General features: G+C 66.1%; 3 protein-coding genes across 6 annotated transcripts; all 3 read right to left on the bottom strand.

Moving 5' to 3' along the window:
• Positions 1-1804: 1804 nt before the first annotated feature.
• EBF4 (EBF transcription factor 4) lies at positions 1805-17402 on the bottom strand. 2 transcript variants are annotated; one of them, XM_090139977.1, is made up of 18 exons: positions 17148-17402; positions 16574-16689; positions 14068-14224; positions 13882-13945; positions 13767-13822; positions 13442-13515; positions 12871-12939; positions 9352-9433; positions 8690-8807; positions 7089-7219; positions 6879-7005; positions 5777-5865; positions 5491-5556; positions 4376-4544; positions 4116-4298; positions 3764-3967; positions 3064-3139; positions 1805-2956 (listed from the first exon to the last, which is right to left on the bottom strand). In XM_090139977.1, the coding sequence occupies exons 1-17, from the start codon at positions 17400-17402 to the stop codon at positions 3069-3071; spliced, it is 2031 nt and encodes a 676-aa protein (XP_089996103.1). In that variant the 3' UTR covers positions 1805-2956; positions 3064-3068. The 2 variants fall into 2 exon arrangements, with proteins under 2 accessions (XP_089996103.1, XP_089996104.1); XM_090139978.1 differs by lacking the exon at positions 17148-17402 and having other exon boundaries at positions 7122-7219; positions 16574-16765.
• Positions 17403-20169: 2767 nt separating this feature from the next.
• Positions 20170-25971, bottom strand: LOC116225628 (RING finger protein 145-like). 3 transcript variants are annotated; one of them, XM_031588078.2, is made up of 10 exons: positions 25725-25971; positions 23630-23738; positions 23381-23472; positions 22553-22788; positions 22290-22465; positions 22055-22195; positions 21758-21940; positions 21471-21618; positions 20929-21285; positions 20170-20841 (listed from the first exon to the last, which is right to left on the bottom strand). In XM_031588078.2, exons 1-10 carry the CDS (start codon positions 25954-25956, stop codon positions 20335-20337), a joined length of 2181 nt encoding a protein of 726 aa, XP_031443938.2. In that variant the 5' UTR covers positions 25957-25971; the 3' UTR covers positions 20170-20334. The 3 variants fall into 3 exon arrangements, with proteins under 3 accessions (XP_031443938.2, XP_089996100.1, XP_031443939.2); XM_090139974.1 differs by lacking the exon at positions 25725-25971 and adding an exon at positions 25236-25431 and having other exon boundaries at positions 22553-22809; XM_031588079.2 differs by lacking the exon at positions 25725-25971 and adding an exon at positions 25236-25431.
• Positions 25972-26312: 341 nt separating this feature from the next.
• Positions 26313-27681, bottom strand: AP5S1 (adaptor related protein complex 5 subunit sigma 1). Its single transcript, XM_031588099.2, has 2 exons — positions 27375-27681; positions 26313-27001 (listed from the first exon to the last, which is right to left on the bottom strand). Exons 1-2 carry the CDS (start codon positions 27515-27517, stop codon positions 26590-26592), a joined length of 555 nt encoding a protein of 184 aa, XP_031443959.2. The 5' UTR covers positions 27518-27681; the 3' UTR covers positions 26313-26589.
• Between the last annotated feature and the right edge of the window lie 89 nt (positions 27682-27770).

The raw sequence follows: 27770 nt of genomic DNA, 5'->3' as shown, positions 1-27770 counted from the left end.
CCACTGGTGTCCCACATCCCTTGGTGCCCACGTATGCCACCGTGTGCTGGCTGAGTTCATTCCATGGTGTCCATCCATGTCCCCTGGATCCCGTGGTGCCCCGTGTCCCATCGGTGCCCCATGGTGTCCATGTGTGCCATCGTGCACCAGCTGTGCACATTCCATGGTCCATCTGTCCATCTGTGTCCCCTGGGTCTGTCCCCCATGATGTCGGTATCCAGCATTCCCACACCGCAGGGTGTCATGGTGTCCATCTGTGTCCCTTTGGGCCATGACCCGTGGTGTCCCATATCCCATGGATCCCATATCCCATGGATCCCATATCCCATGGTGTCCATATCCCACAGATCCACGTGGTGCCCATGTCCCATGCTGTGTCCCATGGGCCCACATCCCATGGATCCACTGACAATGTGCCCCCCGAGGGCCACGGGGATGGGGTGGCCCCAGATGCGTCCCCCTTTGTGTATGAGGTGGCCCCAGAGCCGTCCCCAGTGTCACCCGTGGGTGCTGCGCCCGCTGCTGCTGTGCTGTGAGCTGTGCACACGGGCGCCTCATTAACCTTTCTTGATTAAGGCAATTATTTCCAGCACATTATCCTCTAATCTAAACGTCACCTCTCGGCAGGCTGGGGGAAGCGGCAGCGCAGCCGTAGGGGCTGTGTGGGCACAGACGGGGCTGTGCCCTGGGTGGGGGTCCCTTCTTCACACGTTGCCCAGGACCCATGGGTGGGAGACACCCATACAAATGGAGGGGGGGTGGGACCCCAGGGAGTAGGAAGGGAATAGGGGGTGATTGGGTGGGGATGGGAATTGGGTTGGGGATGGGATGGGGATGGGAATAGGAATGGGTTGTAGACGAGATGGGGATGGGAATGGAAATGGAAATGGGAATGGGATGGGATGATGATAGGATAGGGATGGGAATGGGATGGAATGGGGATCGGGATGGGGATGGGGATGGGGATGGGATGGGGATGGGGATGGGGATGGGGATGGGGATGGGGATGGGGATGAGGATGAGGATGGAGATGGAGATGGGATGGGGATGAGGATGGGAATGGGGATGGGATGGGATGGAGATGGGAATGGGATGGGATTAGATGGGGATAGGAATGGGGATGGGATGGGGATGGGATTGGGATGGGATTAGATGGGAATAGGAATGGGGATGGGATGAGGATGGGATGGGGATGGGGATGGGATGAGATGGAAATGGGGATGGAATGGGGATGGGATTGGGATGGAGATGGGATTGAGATGGGGATGAGGATGGGGATGGGATTGGATGGGGATGGGGATGGGAATGAGGATGAGGATGGGGTTGGGGATGAGATGGTGATGCTGCTCCCATCTGTGAACCACCCTCATGTGCCCCACAGCTGTGGGGTCGCTGTGGTGGTGCTCCAGGTGTGGGCAGCACCATGAATGGATGGCCATGATGGCACAGCCCTGTGCACACCCACCTGTATCTGCACGCACGCACGTGCACACACACACACTCCCACAGCTGCACACCTGCCCCACTCACACACACTCTCCCCAACCCCCGTGGGTGCACCCCGAGGCCCCAGCAGAGCACACAGCCTTTCTGCAAGTCCTTTTATTTCTGTCCCCACCCTCCCCCCCCTCAATGCCACCATCGTGCAGGGGATGCAGACCCCATGGAGACACCGCTGTCCTGAGCCCCACACCAGGATGGGGATGGCGCCGGGGGTCCCTCAGCCTGGACCCCCACCCTGGGCAGGGCGGGAGCTGGGGATGGGGGCGGTACACATGGGGAGGGGGGTACCCTGCACGGGGGGGGGGGGGGGAGGGGGGAGAGGTTCTTTCTCATTTCCTTTATTTACAAAATTTGACCGCTCCCCCTTAATGGACGTGGCATCCCCCACCTGGAAGTGCTGGATCATCCTGGGGGGGGGAGGAGGGGCAATGCCAGGATGGGGGGCTCCCATAGGGCCCAACGGAGCCCCCCGCCCTCACCTGTCACTAAAAATATTATTATTATTAATAGTAATTGTAGCAATAATGATGCTAGAAGAGCTGCAGCTGTGTCCGGGGGGCTCCGGCTGCTGGTGGGGCTGATGGAGGGGGGGCAAAGTGCCGCGTGCCCCATTGGGGGGCTCTGCCTGGGGCTGGGGTGCACCCCCAGCCGGGTGTCCTGACACAGCCCTGCATGGACCCGGCCCTGGGAGCTGTGGTGGGCGGCTGCACATCTGGAAATGCACATCTGGAGTGAGTGTGGGCAGTGAGCTGGGGGTGCAGGGCCAGCTCCCACCATGGAGAGCTGTGCCATGGGACGGCCTGTTGTGGAGCATCCCCAAAGGGAGCATCCCATGATGGGGCATCCCAAAGGGAGCATCCCTAAAGGGAGCATCCCATGATGGAGCATCTCCAAAGGGATCATCCCATGATGGAGTATCCCAACATGGAGCATCCCCAAAGGAAGCATCCCATAATGGAGCGTCCCATGATGGAGCATCCCCAAAGGGAACATCCCATGATGGGGCATCCCAACATGAAGCATCCCATGATGGAGCATCCCAACATGGAGCATCCCATGATGGAACGTCCCACCGTGGAGCACCCCACCACGCAGTGTCCCACCACACAACATCCCATTGTGGAGCATCCCGCCCCAAACCGCCCCACAGAGGAGCTTCCCAGCATGGAGCACCTGTGTGGGGCGTCCCACCACGGGCAGTCTCACCACACATCACCCCACTCCATGGCTATGGGGCGTTTCGGGGGCTGAACTTTCATTCATGGGGCGGAGCCAAGATCTGACCCCGCCGCTCCCTCCCGCGTGCCCCATGCAGCATCACCCCACTGCCCCACAGCACTGAGGGCAGCTGGAGCGGGAGATCCCGACCCCTTGGCCCCCAGCCCCAATCATGGGTTGCGCTCGGTCCCATCCACGTCTGCTGCTCGGGGTGGCACGAGGAGCCCGGGCACGGCTGCAAGAGACAGAGAGGGGTTGGTGGTGCTGGGGGGGTGCGGGACCACGGTCCTCCTCGGCCCCGTCCCCATCAGGGTTGGGTGCAGATCCCAAAGTGCCACCTACTGTGCTTAGGAATAGGCCAGGCCCTGCAGAGATCGTGTGGGGGTGTGGAACTTGTCTGAGTCCTCAAAGGCTGCGTCTGGGGGGGCAGGGAGAGAGTGAGAGGGGAGGGGGTGGGATGGGGAAAGGGGAAAGGGGGCGGATGGGGTGGGATGGGGATGGATTTGGGAATAGAGATGGAACTGGGCATGGGGATGAGATGGGGATGGGATGGGGATGGGATGGAGATGGGGATGGGATGGTGTTAGGGATGGGGATGGGATGGGATGGGATGGGAATGGGGATGGGGATAGAGATGGAGATGGCAATGGGATGGGATGGGGGTGGGATGGAATGGGGATGGGATGGAATGGGGATGGGATGGAATGGGGATGAGGATGGGGATGGGGATGGGGATGGGGATGGGGATGGGGATGGGGATGGGGATGGGGATGGGGATGGGGATGGGGATGGGATGGGATGGGATGGGAATGGGAATGGGAATGGGGATGGGGATGGGGATGGGATGTGGATGGGGATGGAATGGGAATGGGAATGGGGTGGGATGGGGATGGGGATAGAGTTGGAGATGGCAATGGGATGGGATAGGGATGGGGCAGGGATTAGGACAGGGATGGGAAGAGCGATGAGGACGGGGATGGCAGGGATGGAATGGGGGTGGGAACAGGGGAGGCGATGAGGCCGGGGACACGGCGGGGCTCACCCTGCAGGCTGCTGCCGCTGGTGCTGGAGCAGGCGGGCGGCGGGGAGCTCTGCGGCCGCACCACGGGAGCGAAGGCGCTTTTCTGCTTCACGGCCGAGATCATATTGACCGGGGAGAAGGAGAAACCCCCGGGCGGGGCGGAGGCGGCGGTGCCGGATGGGAGCGTGATGGAGGAGGCGCCCAGCGGGGGGCTGGCGGGCATGACTGCGGGGGGACGCGCTCAGCAAGCCCACCATGGGGGCCACACGGTGCCCCCGGGTCGGGGACGCCCGTGGGGGTGGGACGGGGGGTCGGGTAGGGATGGGGAACGGGGACGGCGGGGGTCCGCGGCGCGGAGCTGGGCTGCACTCACTGGCGTAGGGCGAGTTGGCGGTGGAGCCGTTGAGGAAGCTGGGCGAGCCGGGCACCCCCAGGCCGGCCATACCGCTGCCCCCGTAGCCATTGATGGCGGACGTGCCCCCATAGGCGCCCTGCTGCGGCGTGGAGCTGGGCACGTAGCCCCGCGGCGATGCGCTGCTGCTGCTGCGGGTGAACCCTGCGGGCGGGGTGGCGCTGGCACGGTGCGCGTCCCCATCCTGACCCCCCGGCGCCCCCCCGCCCCCCGGCGCCCACCTTGCTCGGGGCCCTGCGCTGCATCCCCGATGCTGACGGCCAGCTGGGTGCCGAAGGAGTTGACCCCCACCATGGCAGCGGGGCCGTGCGCGGTGCTGAGCTGAGCGGGGCCGCGGGGGACGCTGTACAGCGCCTCGGCGATGTCGGCCGCGCGCTTCAGGATGAGGTCCTGGAAGGGATCGGGGCGGGGGGTCACTGTGGGGTTGGGGGCAGAACCGGTGTGGGGTGAGGAAGGGCAGCAGAGGAGGGATGGGAGCGCTGCGGGTGCGGCTCCGGGCTTTGTGCAGGTGGGGGGAACCAAAGGAGCCAAAGGAATCCTAATGGGGAGCAGATGTGGGGTCGGAGCCTGCAGCCCTGCTCTGGGTCAGGGGGTGGGAGAGGATGAGCTGGGGGGGTGATGGGGTGGGGTGGGGCTGCAGGTTGGGATGGGAACATATGGAGCGGGATGGAGACATGGGGTGGGATGGGAACATATGGGGTGGGATGCAGATATATGGGGTGGGATGGGGCCATATGGAGTGGGATGGACACATGGGGTGGGATGGGAACATATGGGGTGGGATGGAGACATGGGGTGGGATGGGACCATATGGGGTGGGATGGGACCATATGGGGTGGGATGCAGATATATGGGGTGGGATGGGGCCATACAGAGTGGGATGGAACTGTGGGTGGGATGGGAACATATGGAGTGGGATGGAGACATGGGGTGGGATGGGGTCATGTGTCTTTTGATGGGGACATAGGATGGGATGGGGCCATACAGGGTGGGGTAGGGACATATTGGGTGGGATGGGGACATATGGGGTGGGATGAGGCTGTACGGGGTACGATAGAGACATATGGGGTGGGATGGAGCTGTGAAGTGGGATAAGGCCATACAGGGTGGGATGGGAACATGGAGTTGGAAGGGACCATATGAGGTGAGGTGGGGCCATAGGGTGGGACAGGGCCATATGGGGTGAGATTGGGCCGTGGGGTGGGAGGGGATTTACTGGGTACGATGGGGGCGTGGTGTAGGATGGGGACATATGGGGCAGGATGGAGACATGGGGTGGGATGGGGCTACAAGGGATGGGATGGGGCTACATGGGGCGGGACAGGGGCTGCAGTACCTGGTTGTTGTGTGGCATCCCATAAAGAGCCTCCACCAGGTCAGCCGCGCGCTTCAGCAGCACCTCCTGGCAGGGAGCAGCACAGGGTCAGGGGGGACCCCCCCCCAAAACCCCTCCCACCCCCCACACCCCACACCGAGGGCACATCCCCATGGCGGTGCCGTGCCCCAGCGCTGCCTCCCAGGCCTCCCAGCCCCTCGTGGGGTGGCGGTCCAGACCCGGGTGCCACCAGCAGAATGGGAGCGTGGCCCCCTGCAATGGGGTCCCCAGGCAATGGGGTGCCCACCTTGGGGAGGCGCTCGGGGTCCCCGGGGTGCCGTGGGATGACCTTCTGCAGCCTCTGGAAGCCGTAGTCGATGGTGGGCTCATTCAGTGCTGCCGGGGGAGGGGGGTGAGTGGGGAGCCACCCCACTCAGTCCCCACAGCCTCCCTGCGCCCCCAGGGAAACTGAGGCACAGCGCCGGGCAAAAGGGACTCCGTGGGGACGCAGCAGTTCCACCCCCCACATACACACCTTAAACAGCCCCAGCCCTCCCTATGGGTGTCCATAGAGATTTTGAGAACCTCCACCCCACAACCCCGAGCCCACCCCCCAGCCCATCCCTGCTGGCCTTCCTGCCATGCCCCCAAACCATACCCTGTCCCCAGACACCCTTCCCAATCCCCCACACTCAGACCCTATCTGTCCCCACACCATACCCAGCTGCCATACACCCTGTCCTCTCCCCAAACCCAAACCCCAACCTGTCCCCATAACACCTTGTCCCCAGATCCTTCCCATGTCCCCAAACCCTGTCCCTAAACTCCTACCCTGTCTCCATACACCCTGCCCCCAGATCACATCTCCAAACCCTACCCTGCCCCCACACTGTCCCCAAACCCCAACCCTACCCTGACTCCATTCACCCTGCCCCCAAGTCCTGTCCCCAAACCCCAACCCTACGTTCCACCATACACCCTGTCCCCAAACCTTATTCTGTCCCCAAGCCCCAACCCCACCCTGTCCTCGTTCACCTTGCCCCCCAATCCTGTCCCCAAACCCTAACCCTATTCCCATGCACCCTGTCCCCATCCCTTCCATGTACCCCGGCCCTCCCCTGTCCCCATACTCCCTGCCCCCAATCCCGTCCCCAAACCCCGCCCTGTCCCCATACACCCTGTTCCAAACACAAACCCCACCCTGTCCCCACACATCCTGTCCCCAAACCCCTCCACGTCTCCAAACCCCTCCCTTCCCCACACCCCCCCTCCCCACCTCACCCCCCATCCCTACCACAACCCCATCCCGTCCCACCCCCCCCCCCCACCCAGCATCCCCGTGCCCTACAGCCCCACGCCGGGCGCAGGACCCCCCCCCCCCTTGTACCCCCCTCCACCCCCCCCCTCACCAGTGTACACAAATCTCCCCGGCGCCCCTTTGCAGAACTGCTTGGATTTGTAGGACAGCGTCACCTCCACCACTCCGGGGATGTGGCGGGGGGGGGTCTGCACGCGGATGGCGTGGGGTGTGATGAGCTGTGGGCATAGAGATGGGGGGGGGGAGGAGGGGGGGGGGCTGAGTTGGCGGCCGCGCTCCCGGCCCCCCCCCGGCGCCGTACCTCGCTCCACACCAGCACGGAGCCGAAGACCACCTGCAGCCCGTCAAAGAAGTTGTCCCCGATGAGGATGACGGTGGCACCGCCTGTGGTCCAACCCTCACTGGGGCTGATGGCTTTGATGCAGGGGGCGGCTGCGGGGGGGGCACAGGGAGGCAGTGAGAGGAGGGGGGGGGTGGAGGGACAGACGGACACAAACCGGGCTGGGGAGGGCACGGAGGGACAGACGGACACCATGGGGACAGTGCTGTAGGGGAGAGAGCACGTGGAGGGACAGACGGACACCATGGGGTGGGGACAGTGCTGCAGGAGGAAAAGAGTGCATGGAGGGACAGACGGACACCGTGTGTGGAACTGGGCTGGGGAGGGCATGGAGGGACAGACGGACACGGGGATGGGGATGGGGACAGTGCTGAAGGAGGGAGAGTGTATGGAGGGACAGATGGACACTGTGCATGGAATAGGTATGGAGCCACGGGGGGCAGAGTGCATGGAGGGACAGACGGACACCATGCCTGACAAAGGGATGGGGACATGGGGGGGGAGCGATGGAGGACAGATGGACACCATGTGTGGAACTGGGATGGGGACACGGTGGATGAGGGCATGGAGGGACAGATGGACACGGGGATGGGGATGGGGACAGTACTGTAGGGGAGAGAGCACATGGAAGGACAGACAGACAGCATGCATGGCAAATGGATGGAGCCATGGGGGGGGAGGGGCATGGATGGACAGACAGACACCATGCATGGCAAAGGGATGGGGGGAGGACATGGAGGGACAGACAGACATGGGGATGGGGATAGTGCTGAAGTGGGGAGAGCGGATGGAGGGACAGACGGACACCACACATGGGACTGGGATGGAGATACGGGGGGAAGAGTGCATGGAGGGACAGACGGACACCGTGCATGGAGGGGGAGGGCATGAAGGGACAGACAGACAGACGCAGGGTTGGGGACAGTGTTGAAGGGGGGGAGAGTACATGGAGGGACAGACAGACACCATGCATGGCAGGGGGATGGAGTCATGGTGGGGGCAGGACACAGACGGACAGATGGACACAGGGATGGGAACGGTGCTGTAGGAGGAAAAGAGTGCATGGAGGGACAGACGGACACCATGCACGGCAAATGGACGGAGCCACGGGTGGGGAGGGCACGGAAGGACAGATGGACACCATGCATGGGGATGGGCCAGAGCCCCCAGGGGGGTCCATGGGGAGGTCTGGACCCCCACACCGGGGGGGGGGGGGGCACCTCATCCCGCCCCAGCACAGCGAGTGTGGCTCTGAGTGTGCACACGTGTGCACCCCCAGGTAAGTGTGCCCTCCCAGGTAAGTGTGCATCTCCAGGTAAGTGTGTCCCCCCCCAGGTAAATGTGCCCCCCCACGTGAGTGTGCCTCCCCCAAGTGAGTGTGCATCTCCAGGCGAGTGTGTCCCCCCCAGGTGAGTGTGCCCCCTCAGGTAAATGTGCCCCCCCAGGTAAGTGTGTCCCCCCAGGTGAGTGTGCATCTCCAGGTAAATGTGCCCCCTCAGCTAAGTGTGCATCTCCAAGTAAGTGTGCCCCCTCCAGGTGAGTGTGCCCCCCCAGGTGCTCACCCTCGGAGGGGTCGAGGCGCCGTGCCCGCCGCCCGTGCTTGGAGTTGTTGTGCACAAACATGTTGTCAGACACGGCCAACACGTGGCCATCCACGCTCACTGTAGTCGACACCACCACCTGGGGGGGGAAACGGGGTGGGTGGGGGGGTCCCCCCCCGTGGGGACATCAGTGCACCCCCGCGCCCTCACAGTGCAAACACACGGCTCTACTCGTGTGCACACGCGTGTGGCTGCACAAGGATGCGCACACACACACACACACACACCACACACACACACACACAGCAGGGGCAATGTCCACCCTGGGACCCCCCCCCCATTGTGCCCCATAGCCCCGCTCTCCCCCCCCCCAACTCCGCCGTGGACTTGGCTGTTCTCCCGGAGCTGCTCGGCGCTATGCAAATTGCCTGGGTCGTTAATCATGTAAAAATGTCACAATTATCATATCTTTACGAGAGGCCCTAATGAAGGCGCCCGTGCTGGGTGGGGGCCGGGACGGGGCCCCCCCTCTGCGGAAGCTCCAGCTGTGGGAATTGGGGAGGGGGGGTGTGGGGGGGGAGGAGGGCTGTGTGTGCGCATGGCTGCTCCCCACCTCCCCCCACGCCTTTGGGGGGTGCAGAGCCCCCTGTGGGGGGGGGGGGGGGGGAGCCGGGGGGGCTCACCTGGAAGCGCCGCATGTCCCGGGGGTTCCCTGCGTTCTTCAAGCAGTTCTGGTTGCACTTGAGGAAAAACTTGAGGAAAAACCTGGGGGGGGGGAATGGTGACCCCATGGCTCCTCTCACTGTGCCACAGGGGCTGGGGGGGGGTGGGGTGGGGATGGGGATGGGATGGGATGGGATGGGATGAGATGGGATGGGATGGGATGGGATGGGATGGGATGGGATGGGATGGGATGGGATGAGGTGGAATAGAGTGGGATGGGATAGGATGGGATGGGGATGGAATAGGGTGGGATGGGATGGGATGGGATGGGATGGCTTAGGATGGGATGGGGATGGAATAGGATGGGATGGGGTGGGATGGGATGGGATGGGATGGGATGGGATGGGATAGGATGGGCTCAGATGGGATGGAATAGGATGGGATGGGGTGGGATGGGATAGGATGGGGTGGGATGGGGTGGAATAGGATGGGCTCAGATGGGATGGAATAGAGTGGGATGGGGTGGGATGGGGATGGGATGGGGTGGGATGGGGTGGGATGGGGTGGGATGGGGTGGGATAGGATGGGCTCGGATGGGATGGGATGGGATGGAATAGGGTGGGATGGGGTGGGATGGGATCACAGCAGACGTGGCTTGCAGTGCCCTGCAGCAGCCCTGCTCAGCATACAGTGCCAGCCCATTGCACTGCGCCATGTCACCCCCCCATCAGGTGTCTGTGCCACTCCAGGCTGCCCACCACCTCTGGGCTCCTTCTTTTTGTGGACCACCACTTCTATGGCTCAGCACGGCCAGCCCACCTCCCACCCCACATCCCACCACAACATCCCGGTCCTGGTATGGTACTCCAACATCTCTCAGCATCCCATCCCATCCCAATTTCCCCCAAGCATCCCCCTGAGCAACCCATCCCAGCACCCTCTGAGGATCTCATCCCATTCCATCCCACCCCCATCCCATCCCATCCCATCCCATCCCATCCCATCCCATCCCATCCCATCCCATCCCCATCCCCATCCCATCCCAGCACTCCACAACCACAGCCCACCCCTGCATCCCCCCATCATCCTGCCATGGCAGCCATGTCCTGAGAACCAGCCTGGCATCCCCTCTAGGCACCCTACTGAGCTACCCCACCCCACCCCACCCCACCCCACCCCATCCCATCCCATCCCATCCCATCCCATCCCATCCCATCCCATCCCATCCCATCCTATCCCACCCCACCCCACCCCACCCTACCCTCCTCCCCGATGCCCAATCTGAGCATCCCACTATAACACCCCACTCTGATACCTGTCCTGGTGCCCACACCCCCCCAAAACCCCCACCCTGAGCACCTGACCTCAGCACCCCACATGCACCCCCCCCCCCAGCATCCCGCCATAGGGCAGTAACACCGCCTCAATGCCCCCCCCAAGCAAGCATCCCATCTGAGCATCCCCCCCTCCATCACCCCCTGCTCCCCCCCTCAACCCGTCCAACTCAAGGCCCCCACCCCAAAGGTCTGCAGAGGGGACGGGAGGTCCGGGGAGGGGGAGGGGGGGGTCAGAAGGCAGCCCCCCCATCCCACCTCCCCCTGGGGCTCATGGCCAGAACAAGAAGAAGGGGGGGGACCCCCCCGTGTCCCGCGGCCTCGCAGGTGGTAATCAGCGGCAGGAAGGCGGGGGGGGCGGTGGGAGACTGACGGGAGCGGCCCCCCCCGGCCCGGCCGCCCCGCGCCCCCCGCGCTATGGGGCCGGGAGTTATAAATACAGCCGGGCGCATCCATTAGCATCCGTAATGCGGCGCGGCCCCATCGAATATGCAAATTCCCGGCCCCGCTGCCGAACACCTTCTGTTCCGAGCGCATAAATTTGAATTCGCAATTAGAATAATCTTGTATAATTAATGAAAAGCGTCAATTTTAGCTCCTAAGTAATTTGATTAACATGTTGATAGGGCACTTAGCGGGGCTCTCCAAAGCAGTGGGGCCGGGCGGAGCGGGGCGGGGGGGCGGCGCCGGGCGGGGCCGGGCCGGAGGAGGGGGGGGGGGTGGGATGGGCCGGGGGGGTCCGACGGGACGGGACCGGGCCGGAGAGGGGCGGGGGGGGGCGATGGGACGGGCCGGGGACGGGGCTCAGCCCTCAGCGGGCTCCCGGGGGACGCGGGGGGGGGGCGGCCTCGGTGGGAGCGACCCCGTGCCCACGTAGTCGGGAAGAGGGCGGGGGGCGGGGGGGGCACCGGGGGACCCTCGGGCGTTTCTCTTGGCCGCGGTGCGGAGGTTGCAGCCCACGGGAGCGAAGGGATTTCCTGCCGTGTGGGCGGACGGGGACGCGCATCTGGACAGAGCGCAGCTGGATGGGGAGCAGCTGGATGGGGGCGGGGGGCGCGGGGGGGGGACGTGATGGGGTTGGGCCGGGTCAGCGTGAGGCTGTGCCCCAGCCGGGATGGGGATGCGGGGCACAAACGTCCTCCGTGCGTGGGGACTCTCAGAGGGACGGAAGGGGTGAGGAGGGGGCACCCCCCCCCCCCCGTCCTCCCCTCCGCATCCCCACAGCCCCGATGGGAGCTGCAGCCCCGGTGCGCCCCGAACCAACGGCCGTGGTGACATCGGGGGGTGACAGTGTGAGCTGTGGGGGTGGGGGGAGGAATGGGTCAAAGGGTGGGGAAGGGGCAGGGGGAGGGATGGGAGGAAGGGTGGGGAGATGGAGGATGGATAGAGGGAGGGAGGAATGGATGGACATTGGATGGATGGATGGAGGGAGGGATGAAGGGATGGAGGGAGGGAAGGATCATTGGAGGGATGGACGGATGGACAGACGCAACCAGGAGGTGCCCCCAAGCACCAGAGTCCCATGGTGTCCCAGTACAAGGAGGGGGAGACTCCCACCCACCCCAGTCCATCCTTTTGCCAGGGTACCCAGGGTGGGGGTCAGCCCCTGCAAGGGGGTTCTGGAGGCAGCCCCACAGCCAGAGATGGAGAGCACACAGGGGGACCCAGAGCGCAGTGTGGGGCTGCCAGCGCTCACCCAACCCCACAGCAGAACCCGGGGCTGCCCCTCACTCGGGTGCTGTGCCAGGGCCGGACGCTTCCTGGTGGTGGAGGGGAGCTGCCGTGCGGCCCTTTGGCCCTAATGGAGGTGGCTGAGAGCTGCCTGTATTATTTATTTGTTTGATGCACATCGGAAGCGCCGCGCTGACAGCGAACGGCGCAGCCCCATCTGCCACGGCGGGGGGATGTGGGGACACAGGATGTGGGGACGGAGGATACGGGGACAACACGCCCCACGTGGAGGCAGGCAGCGGGGCACAGGCGAGGTGCCGCCCGCTCAGTGCCACCCATGGGTGACGGTCACACTGGGGGGCTCCTGCCCGCCCCCCGGGACCCGCATTGCCATCGTGCCAAACAGACAAACAGCAGGGAGTGGGGAGTGGGGAGCAGCGTGGCTCTCAGCTCGTTAGCGCTAACGAGGCAGCGCCCACCCCCAGCCCTCAGCACAGGGACTCCCTGCCTGCAGCCCCCCCGGGACCCCCCTACCTGTCGATGATGACGGGGTCTGAGGGCGTCTCGTTGCGGTTCCCGCAGCTCTTCTTGTCGCAGCAGCGGCTGGGGACAAGGGGGGGGCATGAAGGGGAGGTGGGGGCACAGCCCCAGCACAGCACCCCAACCCCAGAGCCACCCTGTGATGGGGAGAGGGGGTCCTGCCCCATAGACAGGGTCCTTGTCTGTGGGGGCACGGATGTGGATGCAGCGGGGGGGGACACGGGCTGCTCAGTGCTGTGGCGCAGGGGTTGGGGCCCCCACATTGCAGCCCCCCCCCAGTGACACCAGGCTCTGATTTGGGATCTTTGCGCACAGGGCTGCGATGGGACCCGCATTGGGGGACAGCATTGGGGGACAGCCCGGCCCCACACACTCCTTTGTGACCCCACGGGGACGTGGCACAGCCCCCAGGAGCACGGTGGGGAGGAGGGGGGCTTGGCCGCGGCCTCGTTAGCGCGGCTCCTGGAGATCAATTAGCCGCGCTGGCACGGAGCGCTAATTGGCACAAACACGGCGTGCTGGTGGTAAACAAGAGAGGCTGTAATGGGCCCTGGCCCTGCAGTACCTGCACATGATCTCATGGGTGAGCAGCACCCGGCACATCTCGGGGTTCTTGTCCTGCCCCTCGTAGATGATGGCCTGGGGGGGGACAGCATGGGGAGGGGGGGGGATGCAGCGATGCGCCCACCCTGCACACCTGTGCCCACCCTGCACACCTGTGCCCACCCTGCACACCTGTGCCCACCCTGCACACCTGTGCCCAGGCACGCATTGCACACAGCTGCCTCCGCGCCGCACCGACACAACTGCGTGCACCCCCACGTGCCCACCTGGCACAGCCATCCGTCCCCAGCCCCACGGGGGGGGGGCACGCGGACCCCTGCCGTTACCTGCTTGGACATGGAGTCGATGAGGCGCACGTAGAGGTCCTGCTCGGTGCGTACCCCTGTGGGGGAGAGGGGGGGGTCAGCCCAGCCCGCGCCCCCCGCCCCCCCCGGCACCCACCGTTGCTGTAGAGCAGCTGCAGGCGGTAGTGGATCCCGTTGTTGGTTTTCTCGCCGTTCTGCTCCTGCAAAGCGGGGATGGATGACGTTGGGGGGGGCTCTGCACGCAGCCCCCAGCCCCCATCCTGGACTGTGCAGCCCCATCCCTGGGGTGACCCCATTTTTTTAGGGGGGGTCCCGGCCTCACCCGCTCCTTCTCTACGAAGTCCACGAAGGAGGTGCGCTCGATCTCCACGGGCTGCCCCTGCCGGTCGTACATGGCCAGCACGAAGTGGAAGAAGTTGGATTTCCTCAGGTTGGAGGGCGGCTGCTTCTCAAAGTGAGCTCTGGCCAGGCCAACCCCGCTGCCGGGTTATGGGGTGGGGGTGAGCGCGGGGTGGATGCGTCCCTTCCCCAGGCTGCCCGCACCCCCATGGTGCCACGGGTGGGCAACGACGTCCCCAATGCCTGCGGGATGCTCCGGGCAGGGATGTGGGGACAGCAGCCGTGGGGCGCAGTGGACACGGGGACCCCCCTGGGGACACCGCCGTTGTCCCCACAGGGACGCACAGCAGAGATAAGGCAGCCAGGTGGGTCAGCGCACAGCTATGCAAGGACGGCAGCCGTGACCCCATAAGCCACCATCCCGGCGTGTGGTCCCCACTGTGCTGTCACTGCCACCCCCGCCCCATAGATCAGCGTGGGGGGCCCGGAGCTGCTCAGCAGCAGTGGGGCAGCACGGCCAAAACAAACACGGAGGTACAAACACCCCCCCCTTCCGCCATCGAAAACACAGCGGGCCTTGAGGGAGGGGGGGGGGGGGAATTTGGCCCCCGGTGCTGTGAGCTCAGGCTGCCAGAGCTGCGCCCGTGTGATGCTGCGGTCAGGAGAGCCCTGGGGGGACCCCAACCCCAGTGCTGTGAGTGCAGGCAGGGGCAGAGCTGGGGGGGCACAAACGTGCAGAGCCGGAGCCCACCGCAGGACCCCCAACCTGCTGCAGGCCTGGAGCCCCCCCCGGCTCAGAGTCGTGGGGGGGCAGGGTTTGGGGGTCATTGCTGACCTACAGAGCGGGTGGGACATCCCCACAGCTCCTGAGAATGCCCCCAAATGACCCCCCCCACCACAGCCCAGGAGGTGCAGGGTCTCTCCTGCAGCCTGAGGCAGTGCCAAGCACCAGGTCCAGCCCACGCCCAGCTCATGGGTACCCAGGGACCCCCAGAGCTGGGGGCAGAGCTGAGGGTGGGGGTCCCCGAATCGACACTGGATCCCAACCGTAGGGCTGTGGTTGGGGACGTGGCACAGCCCCAGCAAAGGGCAGCACTGGGGCGGGGAGGGGGGGGGGTAATGGCTGCATCTCCGCTCCCAACGCTGCCCAGAGCCCGAGCCCGGCTGCCATTAATTATTAAAGGCAATCAGAGCATTTCCTAGCAAATGGGACCGGCGAGCGCCTGTTACAGGAAAGCTCCGTCCTCCATTGGCGGAGCCCCTGGGATTGGGGGCACTGCGGTTACGCTGCCAAATCCCTGCCGGGGGGGCCGGGACCCCCACAGCAGCCACATGTGTGGCACCACTGGGGACAGTGGCAGGACGGGGATGGCACTGCAGGCTGCGTGGCTGCCCCCACAGTGCAGTGATGGGCAGGGGGCTGCGAGCCCCTTCCTTGCGCACCGGCACGCGGGGACACACGGCGGTGCCAGCCCTGCTGTGCCACGGGAAGTTTTAGGGTGCACCCAAAATCCACCCCTGCAGTCTGGGCCGGACCCTCAGTGCCGCCCCAGTGCCGGGCACTCAGCTGGGCAGCGCTTTGGGGTTCCCTGCACCCTGCAGTGCGGCAGCCGGGGGTGCCCACAGGGTGACCCCCAGTGCAGGGCGGTGGGGTTGGGGTCCTGCCTGGAGATGGCACACAGACGGGCAACGCAGACACAGCACAGAGTGTTCAGCCCCAAAAATGCCACCCATGTCCCCACTCCACCACAGCGGTCACCTCCCTGCAGAGCCTGACCCACTGTCCCCCCCTGGGCTGTGCCCAGCACCCCCAGCACCCCATACATTGCAAGCACTGCCCCATTCACTCAGCCCACAGCCCACGGGGGGAACTGGGGCACCGGGCGTCCCCATGGCTGGGCACAGGGTGGGGGTCTGCTGTGACACACGGACATCACAAACCCTCACAGCACCACAGTGGGATCTGCTGTGCTGCCAGCACCCAGCAGACACATATGGGGGCACCCATGGGGTACCAGTGGGGCCTGAGGGGAGTGCTGGGTGTGTGGGGCAATGGGGATGCTGCAGGACCCCAGTGGGTGTGAGGCACTGGGGGCGCACAAAACATCCTGAGATCCCGGCATGCTGGGGGGTGGTGGGTGCCCGGGGTGCCCAGAGTGCATGGGGTGCCCATGGGGTGCGGGATGCCCGTGGTGCATGGGGTGGCCACAGTGCATGGGGTGCTGTGGAGCCCCGTGGTACCCGGGATGAGGGTGGTACCCAGGATGCTCCTGGAGCCTGGGACCCTCCTGGAGCTGTGGTACCCGGGATGCTGGTGGTACCCGAGCTGCCCGTGACAGCTGGGATGCTATTGGTCCCCAGGACACCCCTGGAGCCCACAGTGCCCACGACACCCACAGTGCCCGGGATGCTGCCGGCACTCGGGATGCCCGGCGGTCCCCGAGGTGCCCACAAGGCTGGGGGCTGCCCGCAGACCCGCAGTCCCTTACCTCTGTGCCGCCGTGCTGGCGTCCAGGATGCCGGTGCCCTGCAGCCACCTGACGGAGGGCAGCCCGGCCGTCAGCGGCTCTTCCTTCATGGGCAGCCCCCCCCGGGGCAGCGCCTCCTGCACGGAGAACATGGCAAGGGCTCAGAGCCGGGCAGGTGCCGGGCGTCCCGGCCGCCGGGGAAGCGGCATCTGCGGCTGTTGGGCGGCCGGGAGAGAGGGGAGGGTCCGGGGGGGGTCGGGGGGGCGGGCGGAGGGAGGGTCGGAGAAGTTGGAATCCAAGTGCGGGAAGGGGGAGGGGGGGGGGGAGAGGAGGGGATGAGGGAGATGGAAGGGGTGGAGGGAGGGAGGGAGGGAGGAGGGATGGAGGGATGGAGAGGAGGAGCGGAGGGGAGGAGGGAGGGATGGATGGAAGGAGGAAGCGGGAGGGAGGGATGGAGGAGGGATGGAGGAGGGATGGGGGGGGGGGGCCGAGCGGAGGGAGGGCTGAGGGATGGAGGCAGAGGAGGAGGAGGAGGAGGAGGAGGAGGAGGGCTGCGGGAGGGGGCCGGCGCTCCCCGGGGCGGGGGCTCCGTTACCGGGCGGGCGGCGGCGGCGGCGGCGCGGGGGGGCGGCGACGGCGTCGGGAGCGGCGGCAGCGGCAGCAGCAGCAGCAGCGGGCGGCCGGGAGGGGTCGGGCCGGGCGGGGGTCCCCGGGGGGCGCTTCCCCCTCCCCCCCGCCGCCTCCCGCCCCCCGCGGCCCCCCGGCTCCGCCGCCCCCCCGCCTCCACCAGCACCATCAGCAGCAGCACCCGCCGCCGCCGCGGCCCCGCCGCCCCGCCGGCCCGGGCCATGCCGCCGCCGCCTCCCCGGGGAGGGAGGGCCGGAGCCGCCGGGGGAGGCGGGGGCCGCGGCCGGGCAGGCTGACATCATTCCGGGGAGGAGCGGCCCCTCCCCGCGCCGCCGAGGGGCTCCGCGGGCAGCGCCGTCGCGGACGATGCCGGGGGGTGGGGGGGGCACGGGGGGACGGCCACGATGGGAGACGGCGCGGTGGGAGAACGGCCGGGGGGGGCCGGGATGCTCCGGGGGTCGGCGCGACCCGATGGGAGCCGAGTGCGGGTATGGGGGTATCCCGGAGAGACGCCCCCTGAGATGCCCCCAGAGGAGCCAGAATCGGCCTCGTGGGTCGCACTGAATGGCCCCACGGCGCCCCTATGAGCTGGGCTGTGGGTATCCCAGAATGAGCTCTGCACCGCCCGCGGGACCCTGCGAGGACCCAACGCCGGTCCTGCAGGTGCTGCCCGAGGCATCCCAACCTACACGGGCAAACCTGGGCCTGGGGTGCCCCGGAACAGCCCTGCACCATCCGAGCCGCCCAGCCCTGGTCCTGCGGCGCACAGAACCACCCCAAAGGACCCCAGAGCAGCTCCCGGACAGCCCAAAAGGACCCACGTCTGTTCCTGGTCCAAATCTGGGTGCTGTGCAGTAACCCCGCGCACCACCCGATACCCCAATAGGACCCCAAAGTGGGGATCCCAGAACGACCCCACTGCGTCACCCAGGACGCCCCAACAGGACTCCACGTTACTCCTGTGGGTGCTGCCCAACACACCCCAAAGCAACCCCAAATTGTGGTCCCACAGCTGCCTAAGATTCCAGAAGGACCTCAATCCTACAAACAAAACAACCCCCCAGCCCCTCCTCCACAGCCCCATCACACAGCAGTGCCGTCCTGGGGCTGCGGGGTCGATGTGTGCCCTGGCTCTCACCATCCCCAGCTCCAACTGCAGCATGGAATGGAGCTGGGAAGGACAAACCCAGAAGGGGCAAAATCCCCCCCCATGCAGGGCACGACCAGCTCCTGTGGGAGGGGGCAGCCCTGCGGGGTCACCATCCATCCCTATGCCCATCCATCCCTATATCCATCCCTATATCCATGCCTATGTCCATCCATCCCTATATCCATTCCTATATCCATCCATCCATCCATCCCTCTGTCCATCTGCCTGTCCCTATGTCCGTCCATCCATCCACCCCATCTTCCTCTCCAGCCATCTGCCCATCTTCTCAGCTGACCCACCCACCCTCCATCCCTCCTCCTCCATCCCTGTATCCCTCCATCCATCCCTACAACCCTCCATCCCTATATTTCTACATCCCCCCCCATATAATTCCATCCACTTCTCCATCCCTCTATCCCTATATCTGTCCATCTGTCCCTATATCCCTCTTTCTGTTCCTATATCCCTCCCCCTCTCCATTCCTTTATCCCTTTTCCTCCATCCCTCCCTCCATCCCTGCATCCCACCCTCTCATCATCCCTATATCCCTCCTTGTATCCCTCCCTCCCTTTATCCCCCATACCCCACCATCCCTCCCTATACCCCTATTATCCCTCCACGTTGGGGCTCCCCAACCTCCCTTCAGAGCACCCCATTCCTGCTCCACATTACCAGCTGTGTGATCCCAGGGCTGGGCAGCACCGAGGGGACCCCCACCCCCTCCCAGATCCCCCCCCATTTCCCACTTGCAGGCAGTGCCCAGGGGAGCTGGCAGAGCCCTCAGGGAGCTGCGTTCCCTGGCACAGCTCTAGAAATGGGGCCCTAATGGAGGCAGCGTGGCTGCGGGGGGGGGGAGAGCACGGGGGGGGGCGCCCTGCTTATGGGGAGGTGGGCACGGAAGCACCCCTTGTCTTTAGAGGGGGCAGAGCCCCAAAAAGTGGCACGGGGTGTTCCCCCATTGCTGCTCCACAGGGAGGGAGGGACCCCCCCCCTCTGCCCGGACCCCCGGTGCCCCCGATGGCTGAGACCCCTCACAGCCCCGCACCCCTGTGCTCTGCCAGAGGGGCACGGAGGGTGCTGAGCCCCATGCAGCTCTGGGGGCACAGAGCAGCAGTGCAGGGCTGGAGGATGGGGGGAGGAGGGTCTCACTGCTCATTGCCTCACCCCAAATGCGTTCCATCAGCGCTGCTCTCTCCCTCCTGCTAATGGGCTGCGCAGGTCCCACTGGGACACGGCGTCAGGGTAAGTGCAGGGTGGGGCTGAGCTGGAAGGGGGGGTCCGGGCCCTTGGGACTCTCCTTCCTCTCCCTTCCAGGCAGCTTAAGGGGCTTCCAGAAGGGCTGGGTGCCCACAGAAGGGCTGGGCCCCACACCTGGGACCCCCCCCCCCTCACATCCTGGCTCGCGCCCACATGGCACCGACCCCAAAGCACTGGGGATGAGGACCCCATGGGGCTGCAGCCCTGGCCCTGCTGTCTCTGAGGCTGAGCTCGGAGCACAGGGGGCCCACGGTGCCATTCTGGCATGGGGACAGGACTGGGGTAACGGGGTTTGGTGGCAGAGCTGGCAGAGACAGCTTGGGGTGCCCTGCCAAGCCCATGCCATCCTGTGCCAGCCCCGTGCCATCCATCCTACACCAAACCCACACCGGAACCACGCCAACCCCACCCCCAGCCCGCTCTGTGCCACCAAAACCCTGCCGAGCCACCCAGCACGTGCCATCCGTGCCACCTTGTGGGGAAGGCCACAAGGCAAGCGGGCAGCCCAGCAGGCAGAGCTCTGGGGGGGCTGCACGTGGGCCCCCCCACCTATGGAGGGGTTTCAGCTGGCAGCAAGCGCAGCTCCAAGGAGCTCGGGTGCGGCGGCTTCAACTCCGGATTTATTGCAAAAAGAGTCCTCGAGCTGCACAGTGCTGGCGCTCGGCTTGGTCTGCTCCCCATTCCTGCACGGCCCCATCCTGCTGGGCCTGGAGACCCCCAGCACCGGGGGTGGGAGGGGATGGCTGTGCTAGGAGAGGCGGCGATCGCTGCGGCTGTCCTGGCTGCGCCCCGTGCCGAGGCCAGAGCTGGCAGAGCGGTCCGTGCTGGCAGCACAGGGCGTCGGCTGCTGTGTGCCCCACCGGGGGGGGCCGTCCCTATGGGGCACAGCGCCGGGCGGTGGGACGGCACCCACTTCTCCTTTCCCCAGAGCAGGGGGGTCGGGATGAGCAGAGAGGTGGGGGCTGCAGACCCTGGCCCTGTCATCCCGGTGAGCCCCGCCGTCCCCGCCGAGCGGCTCTCCCGGGGCTGCTCCGTCCTCCCAGGGCTGGGCTGGGGCTCCTCCATCCCCCAGCACCTCGTCCTCGTGGACTGGCACCGGCTGAGCCGCCGTGCCCGCGCTGCCGTCCTCCTTGGTGGCCGCCGGCGTGACCTGCTGGTGGCACATGGGACACGTGTCCTGCACGTACAGCCACTTGCGGAGGCAGGCGCCGTGGAAGAAGTGGTTGCAGGAGGTGATGACGGCCACCTGCATGTCCTGCGGGCACAGAACGGATGTCACCCGGCGCCGGGGCTGCGGGGCTGGGAGCCCGGGGCAGAATGGGGTCCTCGCAGAGGGGCTCACCTGGAAGCAGATGGCACAGACGTCGTTGTGGTCCCTCAGCTGCCCACGCGTCGCCCGGGGCAGGGAGTTGATCTTCTTGGCAGCCTCACGACGCAGCAGGAAGCTCCGCCAGCCCGACTGGGCGCGCAGCCAGACGTTGAAGTAGGAGTGGATGATGATGACCGAGGCTCCCATCCAGCTCCACTCCCCGAACAGGGACTCCCAGGTGCCGTAGGCCACCACGCACACAGCCACCAGGAACTCCAGCACCCGGCTCACGGCGTTCACGCAGTAGATGATCTCATCCATGCGCTCCAGCGGCGTGTCCTGGAGCAGCTCCACCATGAACAGAGCGTAGATGAAGAGCGTGCCCATCACCTGCGGGGCAGTGGGACACGTGCTGCTGGTGGGAGCCGCCCAGCACACCCTCACCCTGGGTCTGGCTGACACTGCGTGCTGAGTGGGGCACAGCTGCCCTCCAAAAGCCCAGGGAATGGGGCTGGGCAGCTCCCGGGGACACCGGTGGGACACGAGCAGGGTGCAGGGCAGGCAGCCCTCCATACCTGCAGGGAGGTGAGCATGCAACTGGAGACCAGGATGAGCAGCCAGAAGTCCAGGTGGAAGAAGTGTGCGATCTTGTAGGCCATGAAGCAGGGGAAGATCAGCAAGAAGAGGCACATGCTGACACCGCGGAAATGCTTCCAGAGGCTCCTGGGGGTGCAGCTCAGCCAGGAGGTGTCTCTCAGCTGGGCACCCCCACAGCAGCACCCACGGCTGCCCGTCCCCAGCTCCGGCCCCCTGGGCAGGGCGGAGGGGTGCTGCTTTCCCCCGAGCCCCCAGAGATGGGTACCTGCTGCGGGACGCCCCGAGCGCCAGCACGATGGGGTCAGCGATCTCGATCATGGACTGCAGCGTGGACGTCACCACGATGAAGAGGATGATGCTGAGCAGGAAGGTCCTCTGGAGGACCTGCAGGTCGAGCAGCCCCGTCTGCAGCGCCAGCAGCAGCAGCGTCACGCCCTCCGTCACCCCCCTGCATGGAGTAGGCTGTGAGGCCAGGGGTCCCAGCACTCCTGACACCACCACCCCATGCTGGGATCCCATAGGGGACACCCCCTGCCCCCCCCAAGCCCCCTGCCACACTCACCTGTGCATGACGTTGCCATTCTGGAAGGCACCAAAGCCCAGCAGGTAAAATTTGCAGAGGTTGAGCACACCCAGAGCCAGGTAGGACACGGTGAAGGTGAGGCCGATGAGGGAGTAGGGCGTGCTGCAGCACTCAGCCACGCTGCAAGGGAGAGGGCTGAGCACAGCACTGCCAGCACCCAGCCCTCCTCCTCCCATCACCAGGCTGGGGAAGGCAGAGCTCGGGGGGGTCCTACCTGCTGAGCAGGACGAAGAGCAGCCCCTGCTGGGCCACGGGGCTGCTGGAGGAGGCCAGGAAGGAGGAGAGGCGCAGGGAGAAGAGCACCAGCCAGAAAACGAGGAAGAGGAGGGGGACGGACAGCTGGCTCCAGAGAGAAACCCCCAGCGCCAGCAGCCGGTACAGCTCCATGGCCTGCGGGGCAGGGCAGCTCAGTGAAGGCGGTGATCCACCCTGACCAGGACAGGAGATCTGGCCAGCTGAGCTGGCAGCCCTGCTTACCTGCAAGATCTCACGGCAGGCAGCAGCAGCCAGCTGGAAGGGGACGAGGATGTGGGAGCTGAGCACGTACAGCACCTCCATGCTGGTGAGGATGGCAGCGAAAGTGTTGGCCAGGGGCAGGGCATGGAGGGGGAAGCCGCAGAGCCGGGCCAGCACGGGCAGCAGGGGGGCGGCAAACAGCCAGGCTTGCCGGGTCCTCATCAGCAGTGCACAGAGGATGCAGATGCAGACCTGGCCTGTGGAGGAAGCAGGGCCATCTGGGTTGGCCCCACACAACTCTGACCCCAGCACGGCCACCTCACAGTTGGGCATGGGCCACCAGCTCGAAACAAGGGCAGAGGGCTTGGGGAGACACCAGGAGAGGACATGCTCAGCTACAAGTGGGACAGCAACACCCCAAGACTGCCTGAGCAGGACACTGGGAGGGCTCAGTGCTTCCTCTGCAAAGCCTGGGATGGCTGGGGCAAGGGAAAGGCCCTGGGACTCCTCTGGATTCCCCCCTGCTTATGCCTGGGATGTGCAGCGGTGTGAGTAACCCAGCTTGGGGACCCGGGAAGGGCCAATCCACCTGATGCCAGCTGCTTGAAAGCTTTGCTGCTTTCCACTTCTTGCTAAGGGGAGAAGGTTCAGGCCTGGAGAGTGATGCTGCAGGAATCCCCTGCCTTGTCCCCAACCCTGCAGCCACTTCCCACCCTTCTGGTGCTGCCGTCCCCACACCAGGGGACAGCCTGGTCCCTAAGACCACCACATCCTCAGCATGGCCAGGACATGGACATGGACAGGGGTGCCCAAGATGCTCAAGGGGAGCCCCCCCCCAGTCCGGCTCACCTGCGAGGGCGGTGGAGAAGCGGCCAAACTCTGCCATGTCGCTGTACACAGCACCCTGGAACCCACGCTCCAGCTCATGGTGGACGTAATCACTGTGCAGAGAGAGGGTGAGCACCACCCCGACAACCCCCGCATCACTACGCAGCCCCGCAGCCCACCCCAAAGTGCTCACAGCACCCTGCACTGCCCCCAGACCCACATCCCCAAAGTGGGGACCCCCAGCCCGCCCTGTCCCCACGCAGGGCTCACCTGGCCCTCTGGTGCCCCGCGCAGAGCAGCAGCGCAGTGAGCAGGTGGAGGTAGAGCCTGACCAGGGAGCGCACGGGCAGCACCAGCAGCACCACGCACAGAACGTGTCCTGCAGAGAGGGAGGGTGGGCTTACAGCCATCTGGGGACTCTCCTGGCACTGCGCACGTGTCCCTCGTCCCCAGTGCAGATGGAGGGCTCAGCACCCCGTGCCCTGCCCCTCTAACGTGGCACGGGAGAGGAGAATGAGGTGGGACTCTGAGGGTGGCACTGCCCTCAGCCCAGCCCTGCTGTCACCCCAAATGGCCGCTGTACCTGACCCTGCTGCCAGGGCACACAAAGGACAGAGCTGGGGATGCAGCACCTGCTGGCTCTGGGGACAGCCTGGTCCCTAAAACCACCACATCTTCAGCGTGGCCAGGCCCTGGGGTGTCCCTCCATGTCCCAAACACAGCCAGGCCTTTGGGCATCCCCAGTGTAGCCAGGCTTCAGAAAGGCCCTACACGTCCTGGGCTGCCCCCAACATGGCCAGGCTTTAGGGTGCCCCCAGCCTGGGCAGGCCACAGAATGGTCCCAACACATCTAGACTCTGAGGTAGCCCCAGCACATCCCCAATATGGCCAGGCCTCAGGGTGTCCCCAGCCTGGGCAGGCCGTAGAGTGGCCCTAACACATGCAGGCTCTGGGGTGCCCCCACCAGGTCCCCAGGGCAGCCACTGTGTCCCCAGTCTGGGGAGGCCTTGGAGTGCCCCCCTCAAGGCAGGCCGCAGAACGGCCCTAACACCTCTAAACCCTGAGGTAGCCCCAGCACATCCCCAGTGTGGCCAGGCCTCTGGGAATCTCAACCTCTTAAGGTCTTGGGCTGCCCCACATTGTCTCCACCACAGTCAGGCCTCAGGGCATCCCCAGCTGGAGCAGGCCTCAAAGCAGCCCCACTGTGTCCCAACACAGCCGGGCCTCTGGGTGTCCACAGTGCGTCCCCAACCTGTCAAAGCCTTGTGCTGTCCCCAGGTCAGCCAGGCCTTTGGGTGTCCCCACGTCAGCCCTGGGGTCCCCAGTGTGTCTCCAATCTGGGTGGGCCTTGGGGTGGCCCTAACACATGCAGGCTCTGGGGCGCCCCCTCAGCATCCCCAGGGCAGCCAGGCCTTTGGGTGCCCCCAGTGCGTCCCCAACCTGTCAAGGCCTTGTGCTGTCCCCACGGCGTCCCCAGGGCAGCCACCGTGTCCCCAATCTGGGGAGGCCTTGGGGTGCCCCCCTCAAGGCAGGCCGCAGAACGGCCCTAACACCTCTAAACCCTGGGGCGTCCCCACACGGCCGGGCCTCCGGGTGTCCCCACGTCAGCCTGGGGTCCCCAGCGTGTCCCCGACCTGGGCGGGCCTTGGGCTGCCCGTGACATACGTAGGCCCCACGGCGTCCCCAGGGCAGCCAGGCCTCGGGGCGCCCCACCTCGAGCGGGCCTCAGAGCGGCCCCAGCCCGTCCCCCCCGCGGCCAGGCCCCGCCGTCCCGGCAGGCCCGAGAGCGGCGCCGTCCCGCCCAGGCCGTCCCACCCCCGCCCCGTGCCGGCCTTCGGCCCCGCGCCCCCAGGCCCCGCTCGCCGCTGCCCCTCACCCACGCAGGACGCTCCCCGCAGTGCCCGCGGCCGCAGCAGGGCGTCCCCGCGGATGCCGTCCCCGTGCCGGGGCCGCAGCAGCTCGGCGACGGCCGCCGCGTCCCAGCGGTACAGCAGGTCCAGCAGGGCCAGCGCCGGCACCCGCAGCGCCACGTTGGCCGCCGCCTCCAGCCGCGGCATGGCCGGGGGTCCCGCCGCGAGGGGACGGGGGACCCCGGCGCGGGCGGCCGGGCCGCTCGCCGAGCCCCGAGGCGCCCCGCGGAGGAGTCGGGGCGTCGCCCGGCCGCCGCTCGAGGCGGGCAGGGGGGTCCCCGCGTCCCGGGGCCCGGCTCCGGGGGGACGGTGGGGACCCCCCCCCTGCGGCACTGCCCGCGGAACTCCTCCGGCCCGGCAGAGGGCGCCCTCCCCGCGCCCGGAAAGGCGCCGTTCCCCCGCCGCCGCCACAACGGTCCCTCCGCCACTTTCGCTTTCTCTCGCCCCGCCCCTACGCTGCGCCGCGTAACGGCAAGGCCTCGCGCGAAGGCCCGCCTCCTTCTGACGCCGCGTCCGCCATCTTAGAAAAGGGCACGGAGCCACATTATCCACGCGAGTTCCGCCATCTTGGTTAAGGGCAACGTACGGCGGCTCTTTTCGGAGCGCGACGCGGCGCCTCTCTATGACGTCACCGCGTCGAGTCGGCCATCTTGCATGCGGGCAGTCGTGAGGGCGGCCCGCCGCCATTTTGAGAGGGATCGCCGTCCCTGGGGCTGTCGCAAACCTCAGGGATTCTTTCTCTTGGAATCCAAAGAATCGCATCTTCCATAACTCACGGCAGTTTGGCATTGGAGGCCAGGCTGGCTGGGGCTGCGAGCAGCCTGGCTGGAGCAGGAGGTGTCCCTGCCATAGCAGCGCTTGGGGCTACACGGTGTTAAAGGGCCCCCCAACCCCAGCGTGCTGTGGGCTGCAACGCAGACGAGCTCTGGCTCAGGACAGGCCCTGCTTCCCGCTGCCAGCCTGGGAGGTGAGGAGCCCGGCTGGGGCAGCCCAGAGGTGCCTATGGGGGAGGGGGGTTTCACACCCTGAACTGTTTGCCAGAATGCTGTTTCTGCACGTTTGAATTTATTTCCAGAGCTGAACCAAAAACAACCCCAAAAAGCCCCAGAATTGCTCACGTGCTGCTTCCGTTTCAGCACAAGGCGTGGGTGAGCTTTGGGCTGGGCGAGGAATCCGGTGGCAGTGGGTACAGGAAGCCAAGCTGGCTGTCCTCAACCCCCATCAGGGGCCCCGGCAGCAGCGCCCATCGTGGCCGGGGGGGCTCTGAGTTGAGTGACCACCGCAGCTGTCCGTGCTTTCCAACAAAGCCCCCCGCGCAGCTCAGCGTGCCGCCCTGCCGGCCCCGTCCCGCTCCAGGGCCTGCAGGAAGCTCTGGCTGAGGAAGAGGAGCTGCCCGTGGGGCAGCAGGCGGTCGAGCAGGAGGTCGGTGGCGTCGGGCCGCAGCAGCACAGCGGGTCCAGGCGGCCGTAGAACGGCCACGAGTCGCCCCGCCAGGAGCCGCAGGGTGACCTCAGCCAAAGCCAGGTTCTCGTGGGGTTCACACACCAGGGCAAAAGCCACGGCCGTCGCTGCCAGCCATGTCACCGTCACACGGCCGGGGAAGGGATCTCCGGGGGGCAGCTGGAAGAGCCCCCCTGGGGCTGCGTGGAGCGGTGCGGGATCTTCGGGCAGCGTCGGAGCTGGGGGGCGGCCAGAGGATGCTTGCTGCAGGTGGCAATGGCTGGCGACCTGCCTGGGGGGGACAACGGGATGAAGACCCCCCTAGGGGTGAGGACCCCCCCCCGTGGTTTCAGCAACGCTTGGATAGAGGGGGCAGGGGTTGGTGGGACCCCCGGGGTCGTAGCACGGCCCTGTCATCCCCTCCCATCCCCTGCACACAGCGCAATTCGCACCCACTGCTAGATGCTGTACTGGGGGGGGGTCACAGTTCTATGGCCCCCCAGCCCCACCGTTCACATATAACGGTCCCACGGCCCGGGGGTCCGTTAGAGGTGGGTTCGTCGCCCCTCCCCTCCTCGCCCTGCCCCGCCCCCCCCCCATTACGGGGCCCGCTGAGGTGGGTCCGGGGGAGGGTCCCGCCGCTCCCATCCCCCCGCCCCAATTACCTGGCCACCGCCAGCAGCTGCTCCTTACGGAGGAGGCGGCCCTGGGGGGGCGGCCCGAAGCACCGCGCGTACAGCACGCGGCACGGCCCGGCGCCTACCGGGGGGGGTCCGCCCGGGGACAGCAGCACGAAGGCCAGCACCATGGCAACGCGCCGCGCGTCACGTGAGGCGGAAGGAAAGGTGGGATTGGACAGCGCGGGCGAGCCGGAACTTAGCTGTGATTGGCGCCGCGAAAACACTCGGCTACCATTGGTTAATGGTCAGAGAGGGAGTTGCACGCGACCCGATGCCAAGATGGCACCCTACACGTGAGAGCGGCGAGCCGCTATTGGCCACGGGGACACCGGAAGTGCGCGCTGATTGGTGGAGAGACGGAAGAAAGAAGCGGACAGCAGA

The sequence above is a fragment of the Phasianus colchicus genome, chromosome 4 (genome assembly GCF_987193195.1).
Source record: "Phasianus colchicus chromosome 4, bPhaCol1.hap1.1, whole genome shotgun sequence".
Classification (NCBI taxonomy): Eukaryota; Metazoa; Chordata; class Aves; order Galliformes; family Phasianidae; genus Phasianus; species Phasianus colchicus.
The sequence above is the reverse complement of the archived record's forward strand: the minus strand, read 5'-3'. Positions and strand labels throughout refer to the sequence as shown.

Excerpts from the sequence above, each read along its gene's own strand:
- EBF4 (XM_090139977.1), bottom strand. The coding sequence starts at position 17,402 with ATGGCCCGGGCCGGCGGGGCGGCGGGGCCGCGGCGGCGGCGGGTGCTG. Across the intron at positions 13,946-14,067 it reads ACTTCGTAGAGAAGGAGCGG|GAGCAGAACGGCGAGAAAAC; the intron begins GTGAGGCCGGGA and ends CCCGCTTTGCAG. Across the intron at positions 8,808-9,351 it reads GGGACATGCGGCGCTTCCAG|GTGGTGGTGTCGACTACAGT; the intron begins GTGAGCCCCCCC and ends TTCCCCCCCCAG.
- LOC116225628 (XM_031588078.2), bottom strand. The coding sequence starts at position 25,956 with ATGGCGGCGGGCCGCCCTCACGACTGCCCGCATGCAAGATGGCCGACT. Across the intron at positions 23,739-25,724 it reads TTGCCGTTACGCGGCGCAGC|GACACGTTCTGTGCGTGGTG; the intron begins GTAGGGGCGGGG and ends CCCTCTCTGCAG. Across the intron at positions 22,196-22,289 it reads CTCTTCGTCCTGCTCAGCAG|CGTGGCTGAGTGCTGCAGCA; the intron begins GTAGGACCCCCC and ends TCTCCCTTGCAG.
- AP5S1 (XM_031588099.2), bottom strand. The coding sequence starts at position 27,517 with ATGGTGCTGGCCTTCGTGCTGCTGTCCCCGGGCGGACCCCCCCCGGTA. Across the intron at positions 27,002-27,374 it reads CAGCTGCTGGCGGTGGCCAG|GCAGGTCGCCAGCCATTGCC; the intron begins GTAATTGGGGCG and ends TGTCCCCCCCAG.